The 26,864-nt window shown below is 43.9% G+C and overlaps 1 protein-coding gene across 13 annotated transcripts in view; it reads right to left on the reverse strand.

Annotated features, from left to right (window-relative positions):
- The window catches only part of cdh23 (cadherin-related 23), an 874,975-nt gene that overhangs the window by 684,620 nt on the left and 163,491 nt on the right, over positions 1-26,864 (reverse strand). For 12 of the 13 annotated variants that reach the window (XM_069885557.1, XM_069885556.1, XM_069885568.1 and 9 more), the window contains exons 4-6: positions 22,396-22,538; positions 8,087-8,134; positions 3,088-3,180 (exon numbers count right to left, since the gene is read on the reverse strand). In XM_069885557.1, coding sequence (XP_069741658.1) covers positions 3,088-3,180; positions 8,087-8,134; positions 22,396-22,538 — 284 coding nt within the window. Of the gene's footprint in view, positions 1-3,087; positions 3,181-8,086; positions 8,135-11,698; positions 12,113-22,395; positions 22,539-26,864 lie in introns of those variants that run through there. The other variant, XM_069885558.1, reaches the window with a different exon arrangement.

The raw sequence follows: 26,864 nt of genomic DNA on the forward strand, positions 1-26,864 counted from the left end.
GTTTAACCAGCATCGATTTTAGAATTTGTTTCCTGGTGATCTACTTAATTTCTGTCGAGAACTGAAGGATATCAAGCAGCATATGCAGAAAGTTGACAAGGTTCTTACATCGGAGAGGAGTAAAACACAAAAGTCTGCAGACACCATGATTGAAATAAAAATATAATGCTGGAGAAAGTCAGCAGGTCAAACAGAGTAGCAAAGATCAAGAGACATAACCAACGTTTCAGGCTTGAGCTCTTCATCAAGGTGTGAGCAAAATGTAGGCAGGTGTCCCAACAAAATGGGGGAGAGGAGGGCCAAAGGGAGAATCACAGACCCACAGACAGGAGGTAATAGGTGGACAAGGGAGGGTGGGCACACCAGCAATTGGGAGGGGGAGGGGAGATGGCTCTGTGAATTAAGAGGGAAGGGAGGTGAAAAGCTGGAGGAAAGACAGAGGGAGAACGGTGCTCAGATGTAAAATTAGGTGTTTCTCCTCTGATTTACGGGAGGCCTTCGTTTCATAGTACGAGGCCATGGACAGACATGTCACCACTGGAGTGGGGTGCAGAATTGAAATGGTTGAGCACCGGGAAATATCTGTCATTTTGATGTGGACAGAGCAAAGGTGCTCAGCGAAGCGATTGCCCAGTCTACGTCCAGTCTCTCCAATGTCGAGAAGGCCACAGATTCACAAGTGTTCCTTCATTTGGAAGGACTGTTTGGGACCCCCAATGGTGGTGAGAGAGGAGGTATGGGTGCAAGACTGTGCTCCTCCCCTTCATCATTTTACTCAGATGCCTGGCTCCATTTTGCTCATCTCTTCATGAAGGACTCAAGCCTGAAATGTTCGTTATGTATCTATATAAAGTGCACTGTTTACCCTCTTGAGGTTCTGACATTGTCAGCTCCACCCATTCAGGTTCAAAGAAGAGCAAGATAACTTAATAAAAATCTAATTCATGATTCAAAATTGCATTTTTCCAATGCAAGCAGAAAATAAATACCTTGTTACAAACCTGTGTCAAGCATACACTGAGGGCTGATAGGTGTCAACTTGCCTCAAACATTGCAAAATGTCCCTAAGTTTTACTGGGGCTTTGCTAAGCAAAATTGTCATTGAGGCACTTTAGGAGATATGAGGGCAGCCGATTTAACGTTGGGTTAAAGAGGTCACCTTAGTAGCAATGAAGAGGAGGGGAGAAGCAGAGCAGCAAGGACAATTTGGACGTAAATTCAGATTACAGCAATAGCAATTACCAGGGACATGCAGCAGGACAGAATTGGAGCAGTCCATGGGTGTAGAGTCAGCCATTTAGGGAGACAGAAATAGATGAAGCTACGAAGGGCATGAACGCAATACTCAGTTGTAAAACGAATGGTCCTTGAACCAGATCCCCACAAGAATGAGTATAATCTCAGAATGTGAGGAAAACGTTGGTATTTTTCCACCACTTTTACTGTGACTTTCCAAAAGGCAGTAAACATGTTCTGCAAAATATCGCCTTTCCCTTACCCCTGAACAGTGATTTGTTGGTTTGACACGTGTACATCTTGCAGCTATCACTCACTTTGTAAATTCCAGGTCAGATAATGAGATGCAAAACTTCTTTAAAAAATCACCCAACATTATCACCAGGTCAAGCAGTATTTTTCAGAGAACCAGGGATAACATTGTAAGTCAATGACCTTCAGAGTGGGAGGTGAGTGGAGAGTACAGATGGGATGCCTGTGAAATTCAGGAGAGCAAGGATGTTCGGTTGCCACACATATTTGGAGCAGTTAATTAACACTTGAGGGAAATCAGTGAAAGAATCATTCAAGCCATTTCATCTGATTTTGCTGGTTTTAGCTCAATGATCAATTAAGCACAGGAAAAAACCTTGTGCACAGAATATGGCTGATGACCCCCCGTCATGCTGCACCACCTCAACATCATCCTCGGATGTGAAATTAGGTTATACAGTGGAGAAGGAATCCAGAGTCCTTTAATTTGGCATCAAAGTTTGGATCTGATGACTTGAACTGTACGAAAGGTAAAGGTTCCATTATTGTCACACTGAGAATGTAACATGCACAAAATTCTTTAACTTGGTCCACCGTAAGGAAGACCGAAAGTTGCCACTTTGTCCAGCACCCCTCACAGAAATGAGGCCTCAGCAAGGAACGAACTTGCGATCCCTGGCTTACAATATCAGCGCTCTAACCATTGAGCTATTGGAGCCTCATAGTTGTCTTGTGCAGTTGCAGAGGCTATGGGGGCGAATCCTCGGTGACCCTGGGGACACACTTTTGCTTCTCTTTCTCTGACTGTAAGGAGGCATCGGGTAAAAAATCTTTACCTTTCATCAGACTAAATGCAATTTTGAGTACGATTACACCTGTTTTATTACATGACAGAAAAAGAATCTTTAGACTTGATACACAGTCTTGCCAAACAGATAAAGAGCTGTTCGCGCCTCCTCCATTTTCCATTAGCCAGTGTGGTGATACACCACTAGCCTACTGCAGAGGGTGACCACTGTACCTGCAAGAAGATCATTGGAGGACAAACAACACCAGGCTGGCTGCCAATCATCCGCCCAGGATATAAGCCACATCCGGCCCCCCTCGAGGTCAGTCACTCACCAAGATTCAGTCTTGAATCTTGTGTCTGCTTACTGTCATGACAGTGCATCACAGCCAGCAATCTGATGACCATAGCAGTAGATTACCCCAATATCATGTGCTTTTATTTTCTGTGCTAACCTTTGATGTAATGCCCAATCAAGTGCCTTCTGGAACTTGAAGTGTTCAGCCCCAGGCCATGCTAATGATGTATCTTGAATGAGACAGAATAAAGGCCATTTCTTGGAATATTACTTTTCTGCTTTATTCTGTGGCAATAAATAGGATCTGGTTTGGTATCTGGTGAGAAATCTTACTGTCACATTGCCCCTAAAGTCCATCAAGATTTAAAAAAAAACAAACTGAATTCTCAAGGTAGTACAGTCTGTGTATGTTTATGATGGAAAGGAATTTGATGACCTTGTGGACTTGTGGTAAATTAATAATGAGGCAATGATTGGTTTTAATACTAGGTTCCTCCCCAAGATTGGCACTTACCTCAGGGATCCGCACACTATATGGCTGGTTATGGAACACGGGTGGGTTGTCATTGACGTCACCCACTTGAATGTTGACAATGCCTTTAATCACCTGCAAATTAAAAGTCAAGATGGATTTCAGAAACTGTACAACACTCAAGTTTGAATGAATCAAATAAATCTTGGGCATAGATGGATTCCCCTCGCTTCACTTTCTGACAAGGGGCCAGCAGCATTTGCATTTGTTAACCTTCACTTTGAGACCCTCGCCCACCACCTCCTTTCCCCTAGAACAAGCGAGGGCAATGCCACCATCTCATCAATCGGCATTACGGCAAGCGCGAAAAAGCTTGATTAATACATGCAGATCACTGACTGTGCAACCAGTTATGACTTGTGCAGGTAATCAGTACAATGAACCGTAATCAGAACAGTATTTTTGGAACTCTGATGCAATGCCTGCACATTTAACCGTTCACTATTGTACTTCAATATACAGTCAGAAGCATTTCAAAGCGGGTATCCATTCGCTTTCATTCACAACTTCAGATTAAAAGGACAAAAAGCCAATGCAATATTTAGACCTCATAAATGTTTAACGCCTTCACTCATTATTGTGAATAGAATGTTCACCATTAAGCTGAAAACACCAAATCCAATTACCATCTTAAAACAATGGTACGAATATTGTTCATGGACAGACATTTTGGACAAATACAACAAAATACAGGAACTTTAAAAAAAAACTGCTGAAGCTGACAGTTGAGATTTTTTTTTAAAAGAATGCTGAAACTAGCCATGGGTAGGGAGCATCTATGGACAGAAATAGAGAGAGAAAGTTTCAGGCCAGTGACCCTGTCATCCAAGATGATCCAGAAGCTAAATGCCCATTTTCCACCCAAAATGCTAACTGGCCAGCTGCTGCTACACTGCCCCTTGCGAACCCAAAATGTTATTTCTGCGGGAGGGACAATCACAGCAGGTCCCAGTGCCCAGCGAGGTAAGATAAAAAACGACAAAATCGCCAGATGGAGAATTGAACTCTCCACCTTTAACTATGACATCCTGTACCTGCCTGGTAAGCTCAACGACCCACCTGACGCGCTCTCCAGGGGGACGTGCGCCAGCGTACAGATGGACAGACTACAGAAACTCCATGAGGCGCTCTGTCATCCAGGGGTCACTAGGTTTGTCCACTTTGTGAAGGCGCGCAACCTACCCTACACAGTCGAGGAGATTCGCTCCATGACCCGAGCCTGTTCGGTGTGCGCTGAATGCAAGCCCCACTTCTTCCGTCCGGGGAACTCCCACGTTATCAAAGCCACCCGCCCCTTCGAGCGTCTTAGCGTAGACTTTAAGGGGCCCCTACCGTTGACCAACCATAATAACTACATCCTTACGGCCATCGATGAGCACTCTCGCTTCCCGTTCGCTGTGCCCTGCCCAGATACCACCGCCACCTCAGTGCTACAGGCCCTTTACAGTATCTTCGCCATTTTCGGGTACCCCAATTCCATCCACAGTGATAGGGGGTCCTCATTCATGAGCGCAGAGCTGCAAGAGTACCTTTTGGAGTGTGGTATCGCTTTAAGCAGGACCACCAGCTATAACCCACGCGGTAACGGCCAGGTCGAGAGGGAGAATGCCACCATCTGGAGAGCGGTTACACTGGCTCTCCGGTCTAATGGTCTCTCCACCTCTCACTGGCAGGAGGTTCCCACTAGTGCCTTACACTCCATCCTCTCCCTCCCATGTACCGCAACAAATGCCACCCCCCACGAAAGGATGTTTCTTTTCCTGAGGAAATCCGAATCAGGAACCACTGTACAGGCATGGCTCACTGTCCCTGGCCCCGTCCTTTTGCGACGCCACGTCCAGCACTCAAAGAACGACCCCTTGGTCAACCAAGTGACTCTACTCCACGCGAACCCGCATTACGCCTACGTTGAGTTCCCAGACGGGCGGGAGGACACTGTTTCGGTGCAGGACCTAGCTCAGGACGCAGTAGGCCCAACAACCCCCCCAACTCAACCTTCCCCAACTCTTTATTCCCCAGGCCCCGTGCCGGAACAGAATGACCGACAGCACCCCAACAACCCAGGCCACCCTGCCGATAACACAGCTGGGGGATTGAGCAAAGGAGCGGTCGCACCCGACGACCCCGCTGGCGACACCACTCCAGCGACCCCAATCCCGGCACCACGGCGGTCACGCCGGATGGTCAGACCCCCTGACCGCTATAGTCCTTAACCTACCCCTTCCTTCCCTTCTCCCTCTTCAGCCCTTCCACCCCAGGGTCAGTTCTCCAAGAAGGGGTGAATGTGATAGTACAGACCTATCACCAATGTATATAGTTACAGTATCTAGAGTGTAATGACTGTGCTTACAGCGACTGGCCACACCTACTGTCTGGGCCTTAAAGAGTTGTGTCCCTAGCCAGGTCGGATCATTCTGGATTGGTCGGCCACCTGTGAAGAGCTCCTGTCTTTTGCTAATAAAAGCCTTGGTTTGGATCAACAAGTCTTTGGTTCTTTCGACGAGCTCTACACTCACCAGCACCTCTCAGAATCTCATATCTTCACTCCCAATTTTCTGAATTCCAAAGTACAATTCCTTTCAACTCACTTTCTCCCAACAGAGACCAATCATTGAAGCCTAGGGAAGCAGCTCCTTCCTTTGACGTGAAAACTGCAACTGCACCAATCACTCAGAGCACGATGACCCCAACACATGTTACTATGAAGCTGCTCCCAAACAATAATTACAAGTGCAGGGGTCATTAAATTTCCTGACCAATAATCTGGAAATAACATTCCAGACACAGGCAAGTTCAAACCCCATGGAATTTAAATTCAGTAAACAAAGCAATCAGGAATTTGAGACCAGCTTCAAGGATGGTAGCCACAAAACAGGTTGTTGTCATATACAGCCTGGTTCACTAAAACCTTTCAGGGCAGAGTATCTGTCGTCTTAGTCCAGTTTGGCTTTCATGTCACTTCAGGTCCGCAGCAATTCACCTGTTCTCTGCCTGGCTGAGCAAACCATCCTGTGGAAGTTGAAGGAACAGGCTCCCACCACCTTCAAGGACACTTAAAGGTGGGAAATAAATGCTGGTGTCCTGCTCGCATCCCACCACTGCACAAAGGAATAAACTCCATTCCACTTGACTATCAGGCCTACTTTGATCTTACAGAGCATAGTCACGTCAATTAACTCACTGGTGGCCAGATTGGAAGACAATTGGCTGAATGGTCTTCTCCTGCTCAACACTGCTCGAAAAAGTTGCAACAAACACAGGTCCAGGGGAATCATGGGAAGTGAATTAAAAAGAACAGTAATGGGTCAGCTGGCCAACAGTGTCAGCACCATCAAGCATCCACCCACACTCATTCACTAATCCCATTTTTTTCCCCTACACTGTCACGAATTTCCCGAGGGAACTGAGTCACTGATAGCAACATTGGTATCTCCACTTCAGATTAGATGTGCATAAGTCCCCAAGGACTTCGAGCAGTGATGACCAGTCACCAAGGATTCTCTGCCGTTAAAACGGGAAAACTTGGCCCATTTGTCTTTCTGTCCTTCATAATGGATAGGACATTCTGCAATACACAACCTTCATGCCCACTTCCCCCGTTTATTCCACTTGGTCACCAAAAGGCTCGGACTGAAACTGGGCAGCAATTAACAGAATAGCAGGGCATGTGTTAACTCTCCAGTTACTCTCAGTGCAATAACTGGAGCTGGAAAGTACAACAGTCTTAAACATAATTGTGGAGATGCCTTTGTCCCAAAGGGCACCCCAGTGTGGAACATTCAGAATGAAGGGAGGGGAACATTTGTACAGCCAGATGAAACAGCATCAGTTTGTTTATTTCCAATATGCTTTACTTGCCAATATTCTCTGTTGGATTCTATGCAAACATAGACATTCAAGATTGAAACCCCAAAGCAAAAATCACTTGGGCTTCGTCCGGCTTGGAGAAGCTGAAAGAGGAAAGTCCTCCTGAACCTTATTTACTGAATGGTGTAGTTTTCTACAAAGCCCAAGAACTTGAAAGCTGTGCAGCAGAAACCAAACACTGAAAACAAAAGAAACGACGGCTACTTCAAGACCTATCCATAAGCATGGGTGGCACTGTTAGTGTAGCGGTTAGCTCCAATGACCAGAGTTCAAATGCCAGCACGGTCTGTAAGGAGTTTGCATGGTCTCCCTGTGACTCCATGGGTTTCCACCCACTCTTCAAACATCTGGGGTTAATTGGTTAAGTGGTCACATGGGTATCTTTGGGTGGCATGGGCTCGTGTGCCAGAAGGGCCTGTTACTGTGCTGTATGTTTACATTTCTTTTAAATTAAAAATATGTATTACCCAGCAAGCAAGACAACCATTGCTATGAGTCTCCCCAGCCACTGGTAATATCTATGAACAGCTGGAGGTCAACTGGTGGGTGGGAGTGGCGGAAGAAGAAATAAAATGATTAAATCCAAATTAATTTATGCAATTTTAAGAAGGTCAATTATTCTTCCATCACGTGAATCAAATATTCTTCTTTTATTCTGGAAATGTTGCCGTTGCGTTCTTATCTTTGTTAGGAGTGGGGCCGGTCACGGCTAAGGACGTAAGCGAAACAACGCACAGGAGTAATAGTGCACATGCGCGGGTGTGTTAAGCGTCAGTATACTGGTGATGGACCTCAGACACTGGAGGAGGAGAATGAGAGCTTCAGGATCAACCCATGAGCCAACGAGAAGGTCAGAGGGGTTTGGTTGGGTAGTGTTTGGGGAGCTGAAGAATGCAATGTTGTGTCTGAAGAGAATAAGGAAAGTCAACTCCATGAAATGAGTGAGTGCACTCTTTACTTGTTTGTAAACTGGAGTAAATCAGTGTCATTACAAAAACAACCCTACTTTGAAGAATATTTTTAACTCATCTGAAAACTTACAAATAAATTTACTTTTTGCTGAAAATGAATAAACATCATGATTCTTAAACCCAGCTGAAAGAACTCTACTTACACTTTGCTGGTCACTGACAGAGAACTCCACTTGAAGTTCCGATATCAACTGAAAAAGAAAACATTTTAAAAATGGAAGATGTCAATTTTTGACAGAAGTATCTGGGGTTTCACAAAGAAGAAATCAATACAGTGACGACTACAAGCTGGTTACAAGGACAATATAATGTTTCAGAACAACATTGATCAGTGACAGATGAAATTTAATCTTGAAAAATACAAGGGTGCAAGGTTTTAGGGTGTCATCATTCATCCTCACCTGACTTGCCCTTTGGGAGGGCAAATAAAGCTGGGATAAATAATAGGACACCAAAACATAAAGAAGAACAGTGCATGTGTCCAATGAGCGTTTCAGCTGTGAGAGAATGGACAGGGCGGGATTGTCTTCTTTGGGAGTATTACAAAATTATAAAGGTACATTTTTTTAAAATTAATTCTTTGTAAAATTTCCACATACCAGCATGGTGACATGCCGCCCAAATGATCGACAACTCCTGGTACATTTTGAAGGGTGGGAGAAAACTTGAGCCCCTGGGGAGAACCCAAGCAGACACAGGGAGAACATACAAACTCCTTGCAAACAGCACAGGATTAGAAGCCTGGTCCCAATCGGGCAGTGCTATAACAGTGTTGCACTAACTAAGCTGCTCAGGCTTTCCCTATAAGAGAGAGCATGGGTTTAGGATCATAGATACGAGAAGATCTGGAGGAAGAACTCCTCCCACCACAGTGTGGCTGAAATCTGAAACACTGATTGATGTGTTGGAGGTGACAGGTATTCACACATTTAACACCTAGATGAGCAATAGAACTGAAATGAATTGATTCATGTCACGTGTACCGAAATACAGTGAAAAACTTGGTTCGGCACACTATCCAGGCCTGTCAGCCCTGCCCAAGGTCATGGAAAAATAAATCAAAAGTGCAGAGTTTCATGTGATAGGAAGAAGCTCAGTTAGAACAGTGTTTTTTTTTTTAATTTTTATGTTTCACACCATAAACCACATTAACCATGATACATACTTTTTCCTTTTCAAATATATACAGTGCGATTTTCTCCCCCCCCCTCCCTCCTCCCATCCCACCCTCCCTACCTCCCCCCTCCCGTCCATTTAAAGTACAAAATCTAGGATACATTAAACCAGTCAAACAATGTTGTCATTCAATAAAAATAAACAAGAAATTCCACTGAGTCAATTCTTTTCATTTCCTTCTCCTTTCGTTAATTTAGGTAGTGAATGTCCCCGGTAGGTTTTCGCTATTGTGTTTCATGTAAGGCTCCCATATTTGTTCAAATATTTCAATATTATTTCTTAAACTACATGTTATTTTTTCTAATGGAATACATTTATTCATTTCTATATTCCATTGTTGTATTTTCAAATTATCTTCCGATTTCCAGATTGACATAATACATTTTTTTGCTACGGCTAGAGCTATCTTAACAAATCTTTTTTGTGCATCCTCCAAATCAATTCCAAATTCTTTGTTTTTTATGTTACTTAGGAGGAAGATCTCTGGATTCTTTGGTATATTGTTTTCTGTAATTTTATTTAATATTTGGTTTAGATCTTCCCAAAATTTTTCCCTTGCTTTAGTATTACTGTAATTATTGCTGTTTTACATGAATCTGGTAAGCTTTGTGTTTTATCAATCTGGTTGATTACTTCCAGGATGGGAGGAATTAATAAATCTTTAAATGTTTTATAGAATTCTATTGGGAATCCATCCTCTCCTGGTGTCTTACTATTTGGTAATTTTTTTATTATCTCTTGTATTTCTACTGTTCCAAATGGTTCTGTTAATTTATTTTGTTCCTCTATTTGTAGTTTTGGTAGTTCAATTTTAGTTAGAAATTCATCTATTTTCCCTTCTTTCCCTTCGTTTTCAGTTTGGTATAATTGTTCATAGAATTCTCTAAAGTTTTCCTTGATCTCCTTTGGATTATATGTGATTTGTTTGTCTTTTTTCCTTGATGCCAATACCATTTTCTTAGCTTGTTCTGTCTTAAGCTGCCATGCTAGAATTTTGTGTGTTTTTTCCCCTAGTTCATAATATTTCTGTTTTGTCTTCATTATATTCTTCTCCACCTTATATGTTTGTAGTGTTTCATATTTTATTTTTTTATCTGCCAATTCTCTTCTTTTAATTGTATCTTCCTTCATTGCTAATTCTTTTTCTATATTTACTATTTCCCTTTCCAACTGCTCTGTTTCCTGATTATAGTCTTTCTTCATCTTAGTTACATAACTTATTATTTGCCCTCTAATGAACGCTTTCATTGCATCCCATAGTATAAACTTATCTTTCACTGATTCCGTGTTTATTTCAAAATATATTTTAATTTGTCTTTCAATGAATTCTCTAAAATCCTGCCTTTTGAGTAACATGGAGTTTAATCTCCATCTATACATTCTTGGAGGGATGTCCTCTAACTTTACTGTCAATATTAAGGGTGAATGGTCCGATAATATTCTAGCTTTATATTCTGTTTTTCTTACTCTATCTTGCATACGAGCTGATAACAAAAATAGGTCTATTCTTGAGTATGTTTTATGTCTAGCCGAGTAATATGAATATTCCTTTTCCTTTGGGTGTTGTTTCCTCTATATATCCAAAAGTTGCATTTCTTCCATCGATTTAATTATAAATTTGGTTACTTTGTTCTTTCTGTTAATTTTTTTCCCAGTTTTGTCCATATTTGAATCCAAATTCAGGTTGAAATCCCCTCCTATTAATATGTTCCCTTGCGTATCTGCTATCTTCAAAAAAATATCTTGCATAAACTTTTGATCTTCTTCGTTAGGTGAATATACATTGAGTAGATTCCAAAACTCCGAATATATCTGACATTTTATCATTACATATCTCCCTGCTGGATCTATTATTTCCTCTTCTATTTTAATTGGCACATTTTTACTAATTAATATAGCTACTCCTCTTGCTTTTGAATTATATGACACTGCTGTTACGTGTCCTACCCAATCTCTCTTTAATTTCTTGTGCTCCAATTCAGTTAAATGTGTTTCTTGCACAAATGCTATATCAATTTTTTCTTTTTTCAGTAAATTTAGTAGTTTCTTCCTTTTAATTTGTTTATGTATTCCGTTAATATTTAAAGTCATATTGTTCAGCGTAGCCATTTTATACTTTATCTTCCCTTTCCGTTTCTCCATCATTACCTTTCCTTCTTATCCATTTCTGCTTTCTTGTTTTGAACACTTTATAAGACAACATTTCTAAAACATCAAACATTTTCCTTATTCTCCTATTTAAAACTTCTTTAACCCCAATCTCCCCTCCCCCTCCTGAGTTGTCCTTTATCCCTTGTCGGACAACCACATCTCCCCTCTCCATTTGGATTTGCGAATTCACTCGCAAACGTCAGCTGATTTTGCAGTGACCGTAACTCCTCCCCACCCAGCTCCCCCAGAAAAGATTTCAATTTTCATATGTAACAAAGGTCACTCTTTTAATTCCCTCCTTATTCCCTCTATTCCATTTCCCTCCCTTATTAATTCTTGTCTATACTCTATATATTTTCCTCTAAATACAGATACATTCATGTATGCACACTATATATATACACACACATACCCCTTTACACACATACATATAGATCGTGGTCATTTTTACTCTTATTACATGTCTTTATCTCTCTGCTTGTTTTGTAGTTGTTCTGCAAATTTCCTTGCTTCATCTGGATCCGAGAATAGTCTGTTTTGTTGCCCTGGAATAATTATTTTAAGTACCGCTGGGTACCTTAACATAAATTTATATCCTTTTTTCCATAAGATCGTTTTCGCTGTATTGAACTCCTTCCTCCTCTTCAGGAGTTCAAAACTTATGTCTGGATAGAAAAAAAATTTTTGACCTTTATATTCCAGTGGCTTTTTGTCCTCTCTTACTTTCTTCATTGCTTTCTCCAATATATTTTCTCTTGTTGTATATCTTAAGAATTTTACTAAAATGGATCTTGGTTTTTGCTGCGGTTGTGGTTTCGGGGCTAAAGTTCTATGTGCCCTCTCTATTTCCATTTCTTCCTGTAATTCTGGTCTTCCCAGGACCCTGGGGATCCAATCTTTTATAAATTCTCTCATATTCTTGCCTTCTTCATCTTCCTTAAGGCCCACTATCTTTATATTATTTCTTCTATTATAGTTTTCTATCATATCTATCTTCTGAGCTAACAGCTCCTGTGCTTCTTTAGCTTTTTTATTAGATTCTTCCAATTTCTTTTTTAAGTCTTTTACTTCCATATCTACAAATGTTTCTCGTTTTTCCATATTTTCCACTCTTTTTGCCAATTCTGATATGGCCACTTCCATTTTATTCATTCTTTCTTCTGCATTCTTAATTCTTCTTTTTATCTCATTAAATTCTTGTAATTGCCATTCTTTCACTGATTCCAAATATTCTTTAAAAAAAGATACATCCATTGTCTTGCTTTTCTCTTCTTCCACTTCTTTCTGTTCTTCTTCTTCCTCTGGGTTGACCATCTGTTGTTTCCTTGTTTTCTTTTTACCCTCTCTTTCTTGTTGTCGTTATTGTCTGTGTTCTGCACCTGCTGCTGTGCTGCAGGTATCTCTCTCAGCTGTGGAGATCGACTCTGCAGCTGTACCCCCCTCCCGTCAGTGTGTTTTTTTTAATGCGCGGTTGCGCACTTTTACTCGGCTCTGCGAGCCATTTTTGTAGTCCCGAGCCCGGGACCTCCACTGACATGCGGGAGCAGGCTTCTCTCTCCGCGGCGGGCCTCTTCGGACAGGTAAGGCCTTCACCTTCTTCTTCTGACGTCTTTCCTTCTTTTCTTCCCGTTGTTTTTGGTTTTTCTTTCTTCGCTGCCATTTTCTTCACACTTTTACTTTCACTTTGTTTTGGTTTTTAAGTTTGTGCCTTTGTTTTTTCTCTATCTTTTTTTAACTTTTCTGGAGAGGGCTGGAGTTCCCCTACTGGCCACTACTTCATCACGTGACTCCCCCCAGTTAGAACAGTGTTAAGGTCATAATGAGGGAAGGTCTGTGAAATGGAGATCATTTTTTACTCAGACGTCTGTTTGAGTCTGATAAGAACAGGAAAGAAACGTGAAGTGTGTTGTTAAACTCTGCTGGACAGGAGGAGGATGTGTGGCTGGGATGGGACCCAACAAGTGGTCTTTTAACATGATGGTTGCTTTGCTGAGGCAGAGAGAGATGTCGACGGTCGACGGAGGGAGGTTGCACTTTGTGGTGGCCTGAGCAACTCTTTGCCGTTTCTTTGCAGCCGTGGCATAAAAGGCTATAGCCAAATGCACAAAGCCAGATTAACAGACAGGTATTAAATCACTGGTACAGACATGGTGGGCTGATTTGCAATGGAAACAAAGCTGTTCATGGTAATCCTTGATCCTGACAGAAAAGCCACACTCAAGGGTAAAGAAAATCTTTGAAAAGCATTCTTGCACAGTAAACAATAAATATTTTCACTGTATTTGTTTACTTTATCTATAATTGGCTTTCTTGTTCCAATATTCCATCCACTGATACAGAAGCCAACATGGAGGACTTGCAGTCTGTCGTTAAACTGAGAAGTCTGCAGACGCTGGGGTTGAGTGCAATCCACAAACAAGCGGGAGAAACTCAGTAGGTCGAGCAGCATCCAGAGGAAGGAACAGGTGACCAACATTTCGGCTGCATGACCTGCTGAGTTTCTCCCGCACGTTTGTGGATTGTACTTGCAGTTTGGGCCTTGTCTTGTTTACCACTTGAACTGCCTGCTGCATGATCTCTTTTAATTCATAAACCATATTGATACTCGCTGCCAGATTCTTTTTGTTTGAACAAAGCAAGCGAGTTCGGAGCAACTGGCAGAATTACAGATTTATTATGGATTGAGTAATGATGTACATACCAGGGGGAAATGCTCCAGCTTCTGACTTTGATCGTAGCCAGGGAGGCGAAGTTGCATTAAAAATGAACTTTTTGTCATTTTCAGTCCATACCCTGCTTTTTTTCCCCCCAAAACAAAACCGAGACTGATTTTTTTAAAGTATTGTTTTTTATAAAGTAAATTCAGGCTTTAAAATAATTCCACCTCTGATTTTAAAATCTTGATCTTTTTGTTATAACTCTAGTCATAAAGGTGACATCTGCTCTTGATAAAATGACCATATTAGAATGAATGTTGTTCAATAGCTCTTTGTTATGTGCTCATCATTGTTTATTACAATTTAAGGTGGTACACAGAACACATACGTCTGAGGTTAAATGGTCTTGTTTTTACTCTGGTATGAATCCCTGTTGTGACAGGTACAAGATCAGGAAATCACCATCAGTTCACATGGTCTGGATTTGTCCTGTTTAGAAAAATACTGGAGAGGTTTTCCGCACTTTGTCTGCAATTTTTAATATAGATTTAGTACCGAATCCTTTGGTGGCCCTCTTCGGTACAATGGAAGGGAATGATTCTTCTTTGTCCCCGGTTCAGAGTCGCACTCTCTATTTTGGTGAGGCGTGCGATTTTACTGAAATGGAAGGATGCTGCCCCGCTCCTCATTGTCAGTGGCTGTGTGGCACCATGTCGTGTTTGAAGATGAAAAAGATTTGTTATTCAGTTAATAATTTCAATACTAGATGCTCTGGGGGTCATTTATAAATCACTTTCTTATTTAATAACTTCACTTCAATGTAATTGAATTGTCCAACTCGTATCTTTTCCATGTTCTTTTAAACATTTTTTCTCTCCCTTCGTTTTTACTTTAATGTTAATCAAATCTCACATCTTCCAACGCAGTTAGAGAGGGGTATGGAGATTTTTTTTGTCTCTCCTTTCTTGTTATTTTCCTTTTTTTAAAATCTTTTATTGTTTTTAATTCCCTTCTTCCATTATTAGTTTTCTTTTTTTGTTAAAATTTATTTGGACTATGAATTATGGATATGTTTTACAATTTATGTTTGCCTTTGAGAGACAGATTGTTCTATTAATTACATGAAACTATTCATATCATTTTATTGTTTTGTATTAAGCTCTTTATTAAAATTAATAAAACTATTTAAAAAGAAAGAAAGAATTAAGTTTGTGACCCCTGGTGCAACACTATTTTAAGAATGAGGAATCGATGGCCATTAATGCTCTACATCACTCACTTATGCACCGTCTTCTCTGTGGAAAATGCCAAGACATGGCCTGTCATTTGAATATTGATTACAAGGCACAAATTGGAGTCTGCAAGTGGAATTTAGAGAGTGTTCTGGGAACAAAGTAAAGGGACCATGGTGGTAATAATTCAATGTACAAATTTGCATAACAAATGATGATGCAAATGTTGCATTCGATTCTGTGAGGAAAACACACTTCGTGTTTGAATGGTGGCAGCAATGGTGTCAATTCCATCTCACCACATTGTACAGATGTCAAAATGTAAACAAAACCACAAAACAACATTGAACAGCTTTCTGAAAGGCATGAGTGATGGATGGGAGATCAGCTTCATCCCATCTAGATTGGGGGGGGGGGGGGGGGGGAGGTGGGTGGAAGAAAGGAATGTAATTTTTTAAAGTAATCGAGAAATAAACATGGCAGTGAACAAAGATCGTAATGAGCTTGTAGCATTCAAGCGTGGAGAAGAACTGCATGCACACCAAAGTCTTGGATCAAGACTGGCTTATTGCTCTGGTCATCACACTTATATGGGCCCAAGCGTTGATGTCAGGGCCCCACATAATCAGAGTGCCGGCCTGGGATTGACCAGCATTCCTGCCTGGGATGTCAGCTGGTCTCACCCCTCAGGTCCATATGGTTGCTGTGTTCATCAGTCATTTTGTGGGCCTTCAGCTGGTCCGCCTCCCTGTGCGTGGACCACTACAAGATCACTTTTTGGGGGGCGGGGAGAGTGGGAGGTTGGGGAGGAGAAATCAGTAAGAATTAGGAAAGTGAGTTATGAATCAAAAATCAAAAATTTTGTAGCGCTGCTAAAGGCAGAGCTGCTCAAGTAAATGCTGACCACACCGAGCAAGTAGACCAGTAACTGCCGTTTATTCAAACCACGCGTGTTCCATTTCAGGGGAGGCGACCGGTGATGCCAATATGCTGCTGCGAGGCCTGGCCATTCCCCTGGCAATGCGCTCCTGCAGCCTGGAACTTCTGCATGGTGGGAGTAAGCCCCTGTGCCCTGCCGCACTGGCTGTTCGCTACGGCGATTCAGCCAACGTGTGCAGAGTTGACCTGGTCTGCCACACACCACCCCCCCACCCCCCCAAGAATCACAGTATCTTTGGGTGAGGTTTGGGAGAATGTCTTTTGGCAGATGTCCCTGGCGCCGTAGTGTAGGGGCAGGGAAAGGTTCTGAACAGTCCAAGCAGGCTTTCTTGAGATGGTCGACTGTAAACATGTCGTGCCTGCCTCCAATGTCAATATACAATACCCTCCCTTCTCAGTACCTTGAAAGGCCCTTTGTAAAGGCACTGCAGGGGGGTACCAGGTTTGTCCAGAATTATAAAAACCAAGTCCGCAGCTTTGAGTTCTTGTGGGATGTGGCTGGTTGGCATCCCATGGGTGGTGGTAGGATGTGGACGTGTGGTTCCTCAGCCACTGTTGGATGCCCAGGGCGTTCAGTGGTGGTTCTGTGGAGCTGAAATGGACGTCGCCTGGGATGAAGAGCAGTACGCTGCAGACCGTTTCTGCCAATGAGGGTGGGGAGGCTCTCTTAAGGTGCTGGGTGTATGCCCAGCAGGACCATTGCAGTTCATCCATCCAGGTTGGCCCGATGAAGCCGTGATTTGAGTGCTGTTTTTAGATGGCGGTGAAAGTGCTTACCAGCCCATTGGATTGAAGGTGGTAGGCGGATGTGTGGTGCAGCTGGATATCGCAGAATTTGGCCATGGTCGCCCAGAGGGAAGAGGTAAACTGGGCTCCCCAGTCCAAAGTTATGTGGGAAGGGACACCAAAACAAGCGATCCATTGTGAGGTAGGTCACTCTGTTGCAGGCCGACATGGGCACTGCCTCTGGCCAGCATATAAAGTCGTCGATCACAGTGAAAAGGTACCTCATCCTCTGGCTGATGGGAAGGAATCCTACAATGTCCATGTGCACGTGATCAAACTTGTCTGCTGAGGGCGGGAAATGTTGCACTGGGTCTTTGGTGTGTCGATGGACTTTGGCTCGCTGGCATTGTACACAATTTTTTGCCCAAAGTGAAACTTCGCGCCGAAGCCTGTGCCATACGAACCTGTCTGAAATGAGGTGGACCGTTGACTGGATAGAAAGATGAAAGAGTCCATACATTTGATTGAAAACTCGCCGTCTCGAGGTTGCGGGCAGGATTGGCTTGTAGACACATCGCACAGGAGTTTTGGGCCTCCTGGGACCGGTGTGAATTCCTCAATTTGTAGCCTGTTGATGGTGATGCGGTATGCCTGTGTGCTGGCATCTTCAGCCTGGTCCCTGGCAAGCTGAGCTGTGTCGATACCATCCGTCACCTCGGAGATCATTGGCCTGGACAGTGCATCAGCTACCACTTTGGACTTCCCTGCTACGTGGCAGATGCCCGTTGAATATTCGTAGATGTACGAAAGGTGCCATTGTGGCCTCGCCAACCATGGGTCCGAGACTTTGGACCAGCAGCTTGTGGACTGTAAACAATTGGCCTTCGAGGACATACCAGAAATGGCTTATGGCCAGGCACATTGCCAGTAGTTTGTGATCAAAAGCTCTGTACTTCAGCTGGGGTTTTCCGCCACTGGTGATCCACCCACTGTTGCAGCTCTGCACCCACTGCCCGGTCTGAGGCATCTGTCATAAACGACAGGAGTAATTATGGATCTGAGTGTGCCAAGAACATGGATTTTGAAAGTGCTCTTTTGGTCTCCTCGAATGCCTAGAGTGCCTCCGCAGACCGGGCTCATTACCTACCTTAATGAGGTCAAAGAGTGGCCGCATGATGGCTGCTATTCCGGGGAGGAAATGATGACAGAAATTCACCATCCCAAGGAATTCCTGCAGGCTTTTGATGGCCTGGGAAAGTTCCGAATGGCCTCGACCTTGTCAGGCAAAGGGGTTGCTCCTTCACTGGAGATGCGGTGCCCAAGGAAGTCGATGGTGGAAAAACCAAACTCGCACTTGGTTGATGGTTAGCCCAAAAGTCTGCAGCCGGTCAAACAGGTGTTTTAAATGTTCTTCGTGGGTCCTGGCGTCTGGGCTAGGATGAGGATGTCCATGAGGATGTCGTCCAGGTACACGAAAATCCCCTCCAGGTCTCACCACCACGACCATGAGGCGCTGGAATGTTTGGGCCGCATTTTTCAGCCCAAATGGCATTCTCAGGAACTCAAAGAGGCCCAATGGGATGTCTTCTGAACGTTGTCTTGGTGCACTGGGATCTGGTGGTAGCCCATCACCAGACCGACTTTGGAAAAAATCTGGGCATCTTGGAGCTGTGCGGAAAAGTCATGTATCTGTGGGATGGGGTAGCTGTCTGGTACCATTGCGTCATTGAGCCTGTGGTAGTCTTTGCAGGGGCACCAGCTGCCAGATCTCTTTGAGACCCCATGTAGTGGCGAAGCCCACAGGGTGTTGGAACAGCGGACGATCCCCAATTCCTCCATCATGGCAAACTCGGCCTTGGCTTGGAGGAGCTTATCTTGCTGCAGTTGGCACGTACACGGGTGGTCTGGTGTTCTCAATGTGGCGTTGCACGCCACGTGCTGGTTCTGCATCGTGGAAGTTGGAGGCCAGTAGAGTGGGGAAGTCAGCAAGCAGTGTGGTGTACTTGCTTTGTTCGAGAGCTTGGACTCCCAAAGGCTGGAAAGTGCATTGGCACAGTGTGAGGGGAGAAAACCTGGAAGGTGGTGGCATTAACCAGCCAGCATCGGTTGAGGTCGATCAGCAGTTTGCTCGCACAGAGGAATTCCACTCCTAGGAGAGCCTGGCCTACTGAGGAGATGGTAGAGTCCCACCTGAAAACAGCATTCCCAGTGTGAATGATCAAGCAACGTGTCCCATAGGTGTAGATGGTTGAACCATTGGCAGCCTATAGGGGTAGGCCTCTGGCATTGTTCTTCCGCTCAAAGAACATAGGTGGAACTAGGCTAATTTCTGTGCCGGTGTCTATCAGGAATTTCCATTGGGCTTTCTGGTCGCAAAGGTAAAGCAGGCCTTTTCTGGTGCCAACTGCCGTGGCCACTAATGGCGGCCGGCTTGCTCATTTCCCTGCATCGGACTGGGTTTTCTGCCCAGGTGCAGGGCGGGATGTATAACCTGGCATTGCGGCTCCACTAATGGAGGTAATAGCAGTGCCCTGCTGTTTTGTCACTGCAGTCGATGCGTTGTGGCTGGGCTGATACATTGGCCACCATGGGGGCGCACGAGGTGGACGAGGTTTGTGCTGTTGCTCCAACTTTCCAAATGAGCTGCACGTGGATGGAGTCGGGTTGTGGAGTGCGGAAGAACTGGTCTGCTCTAGCTACGAGGTGCGTTTCGGCAAAGTCCATGTTGGAGATGGCAGCGGCAATGTGGACCGGCAACTTGGAAAGGAACAGGATCTCAACTTTGTGTGTCCATCTGCAAGGCCGACCCACTCCTGCATCTGTTCTGGGGGGGGGGGTCATGATCACCTAGGCCCTGCGTGTTAAGCTCGTGCTGGCTAAGTTCATATGACTCGATCAAGAACCATTTAAACATCTTGTATTTGCCATCCACGGGTGGGTTGTTGACAAATGGGGCGACCTTCGCTCCTGTGGTGGGGTCCAGGACCATGTGCCAGCACTTCATGTCCTCGGCTCTTATACCCCGCAGGGTGAACTGTGATTCTGCAAGTTGCAGCCAGCTGTGTGAATGAAGGCAAATGGACGCTTACGGATTCATCTGGCTGCGTGTTGTGGGTTATAAAAACGTGAGGACCTGTTCAGCTGGGTCACTACTGTAGTGCTGCTAAAGGCAGAGCTGCTCAAGTAAATGCCGACCACACCAAGCAAGTAAACCAGTAACTGCCGTTTATTCAAACCACATGTGTTCCGTTTCAGGGGAGGCGACCGGTGATGTCATAATGCTGCTGTGAGGCCTAGCTGTTCCCCTGGTAATGTGCTCCTGCAGCCTGGAACTTCTCCGCAGTGATGGGGAAGGCCTCTGCCGTGCTGGCTGTTCGCCACAGTGATTCTGCCCATCCGGTTCGGGGTTGACCCGGCCCACTACAGATTCCTTTTATGGTCACATAACAATACACTAAAAATGTCAAGTACATGATATGCTTCAACATTTGTCTGTCTCTGAGAGAAGGAGAACAGTTCGTCCCTTCAGAGTCACTAATTGTTTGTGGATTCGCCTCCGGCGTTTCCACAGCTTCTACCCCCACAGACTCCTGCTCAATTCATTGCCAACCCGAGCTCCAGATCCAAACCTCTATCAATCAGGAAGCCTTCAGTGGCCAAGGACCTTCGGGAGTGTTCTTGCCCTCGGCACACTTTCGAATCCTGGCCTCAATCTAGTTCGCATGAGCCAGTCTCCAGCTGCCTGCAGTCCATGAGGGTCCCCCGAATGCAAGTCACCAACAGCCTGTATGGTCCTTCAGTCACTGACCCACTCACTGGTCCGGTCGGCAAAGCATCGTGGACTGAAAGACCTGGACTCTGCTGGACTGTTCGACATTCCATGCTTGTATGTCATACATTGTGAGAAGAAAAGTGGCCTCCAGGTGGTTTGATTGAGCACTGACTACAGACAGGGATGGTCATGCTCCTAGAGAATCAGACTCCTACCTGATGTGACAGGCTGAGAGAGCAAGGTCAATGGATCTGGGACTCTATCAATGGTTATGAAATTTCAAGAGTATGCAAAGTCCTGACTGAACACATTTTAACAGCTCAATCAGACTACATATTAAAAGGAAATGAATTCATTCTCAGCTGAAATCAACCGTCAACATTGAATCACTCTTCACTTTAAAGTTCTTGTGTATCCAGAACACAGATAACCGAGCACAAATGGTGATGCATGTAAGTCAGCAGGAAACCAGTTCTGGCACACTCTGAATCATCCAACACGCTATTCACCCATCAGCTGCTTGCTAACTCACACCGGCTCTCAGACGAGCAATGTCAGAAGTTTTCATCTAGGTTTGCCCTGACAACACCTCCGATTGCTGGGATCAAGTGCTGCTCCAGTTCTGGGCTTAACATGTCCCCAACTGTGACTGCCCTACCAATGGTGAGCAGACTTTTAACTGTTGAAGACCCAAGCTCTGAAATTTCTTCCTGTAATCCCCTTATCCTCTTTAAAAACAACTTACTTTTGTGACCAGGACGTTAGTAATCAGTCCTACTATCTTATATAGTTTGTATTTTATTTGATATCACTTGCGTGAAACTTTTTGATACTCTAAATGAAAGTTGTTGCATTTTGCACTCGCTATCCTTCATCTCCAGAAGTCCTTGATAGCATTTGCTAAAATGATCATTCACTCATTGCCAACCAACTCTTCAGTATTTTACACCCTCCATCCACAATGGGCCAACAATGGGGAGCACAGTTAAAATAGTGGTTAGCGCAACACTGTTACAGCACCAGCGACTCGCACGCGGCGCTGTCTGTAAGGAGTTTGTCAGTTCTCCCCGTTTCCTAGGTGGATTCCTCCGGGTGCTCCAGTTTCCTCCCAGCCTTCAAAATGTACCGGGGTTGGAGGTCAATTGGGCACGGGCTCGTGGGCTGGAGGAGCCCGTTACTGTGTGGAATGTCAAGATGAAATGGAGGAGAGGGAGGGGGGAGAGAGAGAGAGAGAGAGGGAGAGAGAGAGGGGGAGAGAGAGAGAGAGAAAGAGAGAGAGAGAGAGAAACGAACCATGTGGAAATCTTTTCTTGGCTCCATTAATGTAGAAAACACCATAAAAAGCCAGAGGATGACCAGAAGATCATTTGAATGAGTAATCATACAGAACATGGGGGACAAAAGCTATGCAAGAGGACTGTTTACCACTGAAAAAATATTTCAAGAGTCACATTTAGGAAGACATTATTGGTCATATGAATGCCAGGCACAAGCAAAGAAGTAAGTCACATACCATGTTAATCCACTTCTAAATAAAAGTGAATTACGACAAGGCACTTGTTGCAGTGTATTATTGCCAATTAGCAGACATTTGTTTTTCTATTGAATAGATGACTGCTCCTTGCTGCAAATCACCACAATCAAAATGGCAATAATTTATTCCCAAGGGCCAAATATTGCTTAATTAATAGATACTAAAGTTAAGATAAATTACTGATCCCTGCATGGAATACCTGCATTAAGATGCAAGGTCCAGGTTATATTGTCCCTCCAGCCTTGCCAGGGGGCATTTAAATTACCTCTCTATCCAGTGGCTGACGAAGCCAGACAACTCCGCTCTCACTTTCGACTGCAAAGTATTTGCTGGCTTCTTCCCCTGCCACGCCAAATACAAGCGTGTCGTTGTCCGGATCTCTGGCCCACAGCTTGGTAATGGAAGTTCCTGTGGATAAATGGAGACAACAGACGTCACCACTTCTGTTGCGGCAAACTAAGAATATAGGCCCCTTAAGGAGCTCGACCTCAAGCATAATACAGTGGTCAGGTACATTATAGTGATTAGGGATCCACATCTAATACAACTTGATTCAAATCATTCAGGGTTCAAGATTATTTTATCATCATGTCATAAAGCAGAAACCATGATATTGCACAAAATTTCCTTTGGTTGACGGTAAAGAATTGCCCGGTGCTCTTACAGCCAGAGAACGGGAAGTAAAACAGAGTCCCCCACCAGGGTCACTGAATGTTCATGGATTCTTCTGCAGCCACACAGACCTAAACTGAACCATCAGCAACTCGAGCTCCAAATGCAAACCTGAACATGATCAGGAAGCCTCCAGCACCCTCTTGCATCTCAGTTCCGATACCTGGTACCCCATAACCCAGTCTCCAGCAGTCTGCGCCCTGGGGTGAGTCCTGTGACTGCAGTGGCCCTCGCATTGAGTTCCCAACAGCCCACCTCTTCTGGGTTCTTCAGCTTCAAACCTGCTGTGATTTCCCATATTCCAGTTACTCATCTTCTAACTCTGTAAATTGCTTATGAATCTCATTTCATCTTGCACCATCAGCCCTTTCCCCATTCTTGCCTTTCACCAAAGACAGAGCTTTCCCTTCCATATTATTTCCTTCGTTTTCTCTGAACCACAAATCCTATTTTTCCATTTCCCAGCTCTCGTGAATGATTGTTGACCAGAAATAATCGCCCTGATTGCTGGCTTGGTACATATTATTTGATCACACAGCAGTACATGTCTCAGAACCTAGAATGAACCTAACACCCCCTCAGAGCTCTCCGCAATGTCCGTGTATTACCCTTCCCACTGTATTCCGAGTTCCGGCGTGAAGAATTCCAAGTTACACTGTTGCATATTACCAACATGCTCCATTTTTATGTCAGATATTTACAGCAATTTGCTATTTCGGTCCATTCAACATGCTTGTAACCCTTTGCCATGGAAGAAAAGAATCAGACATTTTGTGACAGAATATAGATATGTTTTTAGGAGATAAATTGGGGCAGGGTTTTTAGTGTAGGTCACATACAAACACTTTAAAACAGATCTTATTTAAAATACTGGAGCTCTGCTCATGCTAGACATATTGGGGAGGTGGGCACAGCCTTCGCAAGAGCTTTGGAGAGTGCCCAAGGGACTTAACTAATAGATTGTTAGTTACAAAAAGGCAACAGATGAAAGAGCTTGTTGGAGCCACATTCTGTCTGGAAGGGAACTTGCTGTTCTAAGAGGGTCAAGTGGCTTTGCAAGCAGAGAGGGTCAAACAGGCTTTCTCTCTGTGTGAGAGAGGGAGAGAGATCAGTTCTACAGTGATACAGCCAGCAACAGCAGCTGGGATTGGAACAGGACAAGCTAGCAAGCTTGTGGAAAACCCCAATTTAGAAGACAGGTTGTGAGTTCTTAGTTCAGCCTGGTCAAAGCCCTTGTGGTTCATGCAAGAGGCTGTCTAATGTTTCACTTGAAATAAGAGAAACAAAAATGAACTCTGTGGTGACCTGAAAGAGGTTATCATTTGGAAAACCCTGATGGGGCAAATTTCTTCAGCAAGATACTGAAGTGGCTGATGGAAGAATCAATTGTGAGTGTCCAGCATACAATGAATCTCTCTGAAAACTGACAAGAATCTTCCTGAGTGGTAACCATTTACCTTTCAAGCACCACAGCCTGGTGAACTTCATAAATGTTAAATTCTGTGCACAGTACAAGAATTGCCTGCAACCAGTGAAATTGGAGAAGTGAGAATAGACTGTGAATCAAAAAACTTTTCTGAACTTACACCCACGTTACATACACGTGCGCGTAGAATTAGAAAGGGGTTAGGTTAGGTTAGTTAAGTCAATAGTGATAAGTGAAAGTGTGATTCTGTTTTCATGTTTAAAGATAATTAAAAGCAACTTTTGTTTAAGTAACCTTTGGTCTTGGTCAATATCTATTGCTGTTGGGTTTTGGGGTTCTCTGGGCTCATAACAGTTTCCACGTAGCACAGAAACACCCGAGCTCAAGCCTAGCCTCAACCTTACAGCAGAGAAATAAAGATTCTGCATCAACAAGCAGACCCTGCCCTAGGTATCGTGTTGTTCATTTCAGAACAAGATCCAAACACTCTAAAAGCATTAACAATATCAAGCAAATTCTCAGCAAGCAAACAATCTGCTGGAGGAACTCAGCAGGTCAATAAGCATTGGTGGGAGAAAACAAATGGTCAACGTTTCAGACGGGAACCCTTCATCGAGATTCAACCCTTCAGCAGGCATGTGGACTAAGGTCTCTGGCCCAAAACCTTGACCGTCCTTTTTCTCTCACTGATGCTGCTCGACCCACAGAATTCCTCCGGATTCCAGGACCTGCAGTCTCTCATGTGCCCCAAGAAAACTGGCTAATTTAGCTGCTTAAACTGATGTCAATTTCCAAGCCAAAAATGAGCTTAAAATTTTTTTTTAAGGAGTTCAAATAAGACAAGTACACAATCCAAACGATTACAGGTGTGTGAGATGCAGAGGGGTTTTGTTGCCTCAATTATGAACCAGAGGCCCTGTATGTAATGAGGAAAGCTAAGGGCAAGAGCACTTAAACCAGAAGTAAGAAGATCAAATTTTGGTGATACCGGATATCAGTGAGACAATTTGGAGGTTTGTGTATTGTTGTAGTCTCCTTTAGATGCAAAAATGTTGACACTTGGCATCGGCAAGATGCTCTCATGAGGAAAGGTTTGCTAGGCAAGATTTGTATCTGCTGATGTTTAGAAGGCTGAGGGGGGTGGGGACTTGATTAAACCCCAACGAGATCCTTAGGTGACTGAGTGGATGTTGAAAGAGTGTTTCCTCTCACAATAAGGCATCTCCTACTAAATAAAGAGACAACATTTTTCCCCAGAGGACTGGGAGTCTTTGGAACTCTAAAGACTTTGGGTATTCTTAAGGTTGGGGTAGATAAAGTAAGTGGATTGAAGGGTTATTACTGATGTGGGCGGGGTGGGGGGGTGGAGGGAGAGGAATGTGGAAATGAGGTGACCACCAAATCAGTCACGATCTTAATGAATGACAGTGCAAGCCCAGCAGACTCCTGCTCCTAATTGAAAATATTCTCATGCTTTGGTTTGACAGACAAAATATTCCCATTTACAGACAAAACCAGAACCAAGTGCCAAGCAATGCAAGGCGGCAAATAAATCAATAAAGAATCAACAAGAAACGTCCTTGCACCAAGAATGGTAGGAAAGTGGAACAATTGCAAGGGATATTTGAGGAAAATTACACAAGAGTATTTAAAAGCAACCAAAATAAAGGGAGAACAGGTTGAAAAGATGTATTAATGGAGCTAGCAGAAAAGTGATAGGAGAATCTGAACATTGACATTAAGTTATAGGGGTCCAAGTACTTTTAAAAAAATTTTGACGTACAGCACGGTAACAGGCCCTTTCGACCCACAAGCCTGTCCTGCTCAAGTACACCCAATTGACCTGCACCCCTGGTATGTTTTGAAGGGTGGGCGGAAATCGAAGCAGCTGGAGGAAACCCACGGAGACATGGGGAGAATGAGCAAACTCCTTACAGATAGTGTGGCATCTGAACACCCCCCCCCCCAATCCCGGTCACTGGCGCTGTAATAGGGCTGCGCTAACCACTACGCCAACCGTGCCAAACTTTGTGGAATTCCAAATACAGCCCTTCATTTGTACGCCCACCTCGCAGTTCAGCTTCTCTTTAACAAATTACTTAACCTGTCCCTAAGGCACAACTCTGAGGGAGTGCTGCCTATTAAGAGGTCCGTCTTCCCAATGAAACATTAATTTAGAGCAGATGTTCAGCTACGCCACCCCCTCGCCCCACCCTGAACTCGGTTCAAAGTTTATGTGCCCCCTTCCCTGGGAAGCGGGTCAAGTTTTGGTTGCTTCCATTGTTCTCTCCTGAAAAAAACAGAAGGCTTTTACTTTAATGTGCTGTGGCTGCAGGGGCGGTAAGGCCCCCAATGAGGATGGTTAATCGAAGGCACGAGGAAAAGCAATGCCTCCATTTGTAGAAGAGCAAATTCAACAGCTAATATTGCTTCCTCCATGAATACCGACAGACCATCTATTCCATTGCCGTTTGAGACTTGGCTGTTACACGTCGCTGCTAAACCGTCTCTCTTTAAATCAGAATTTGTCATGAACGTCACAAAATTTGTTGTTTTGCATAGCATCACTGTGCAAATATTCCTATAAATTACACTTCAAAATTAATAAATAGTGTAATAAATTATTAGGATAAAGG

Source organism: Narcine bancroftii, chromosome 6 (assembly GCF_036971445.1).
Source record: "Narcine bancroftii isolate sNarBan1 chromosome 6, sNarBan1.hap1, whole genome shotgun sequence".
NCBI classification, from domain to species: Eukaryota; Metazoa; Chordata; class Chondrichthyes; order Torpediniformes; family Narcinidae; genus Narcine; species Narcine bancroftii.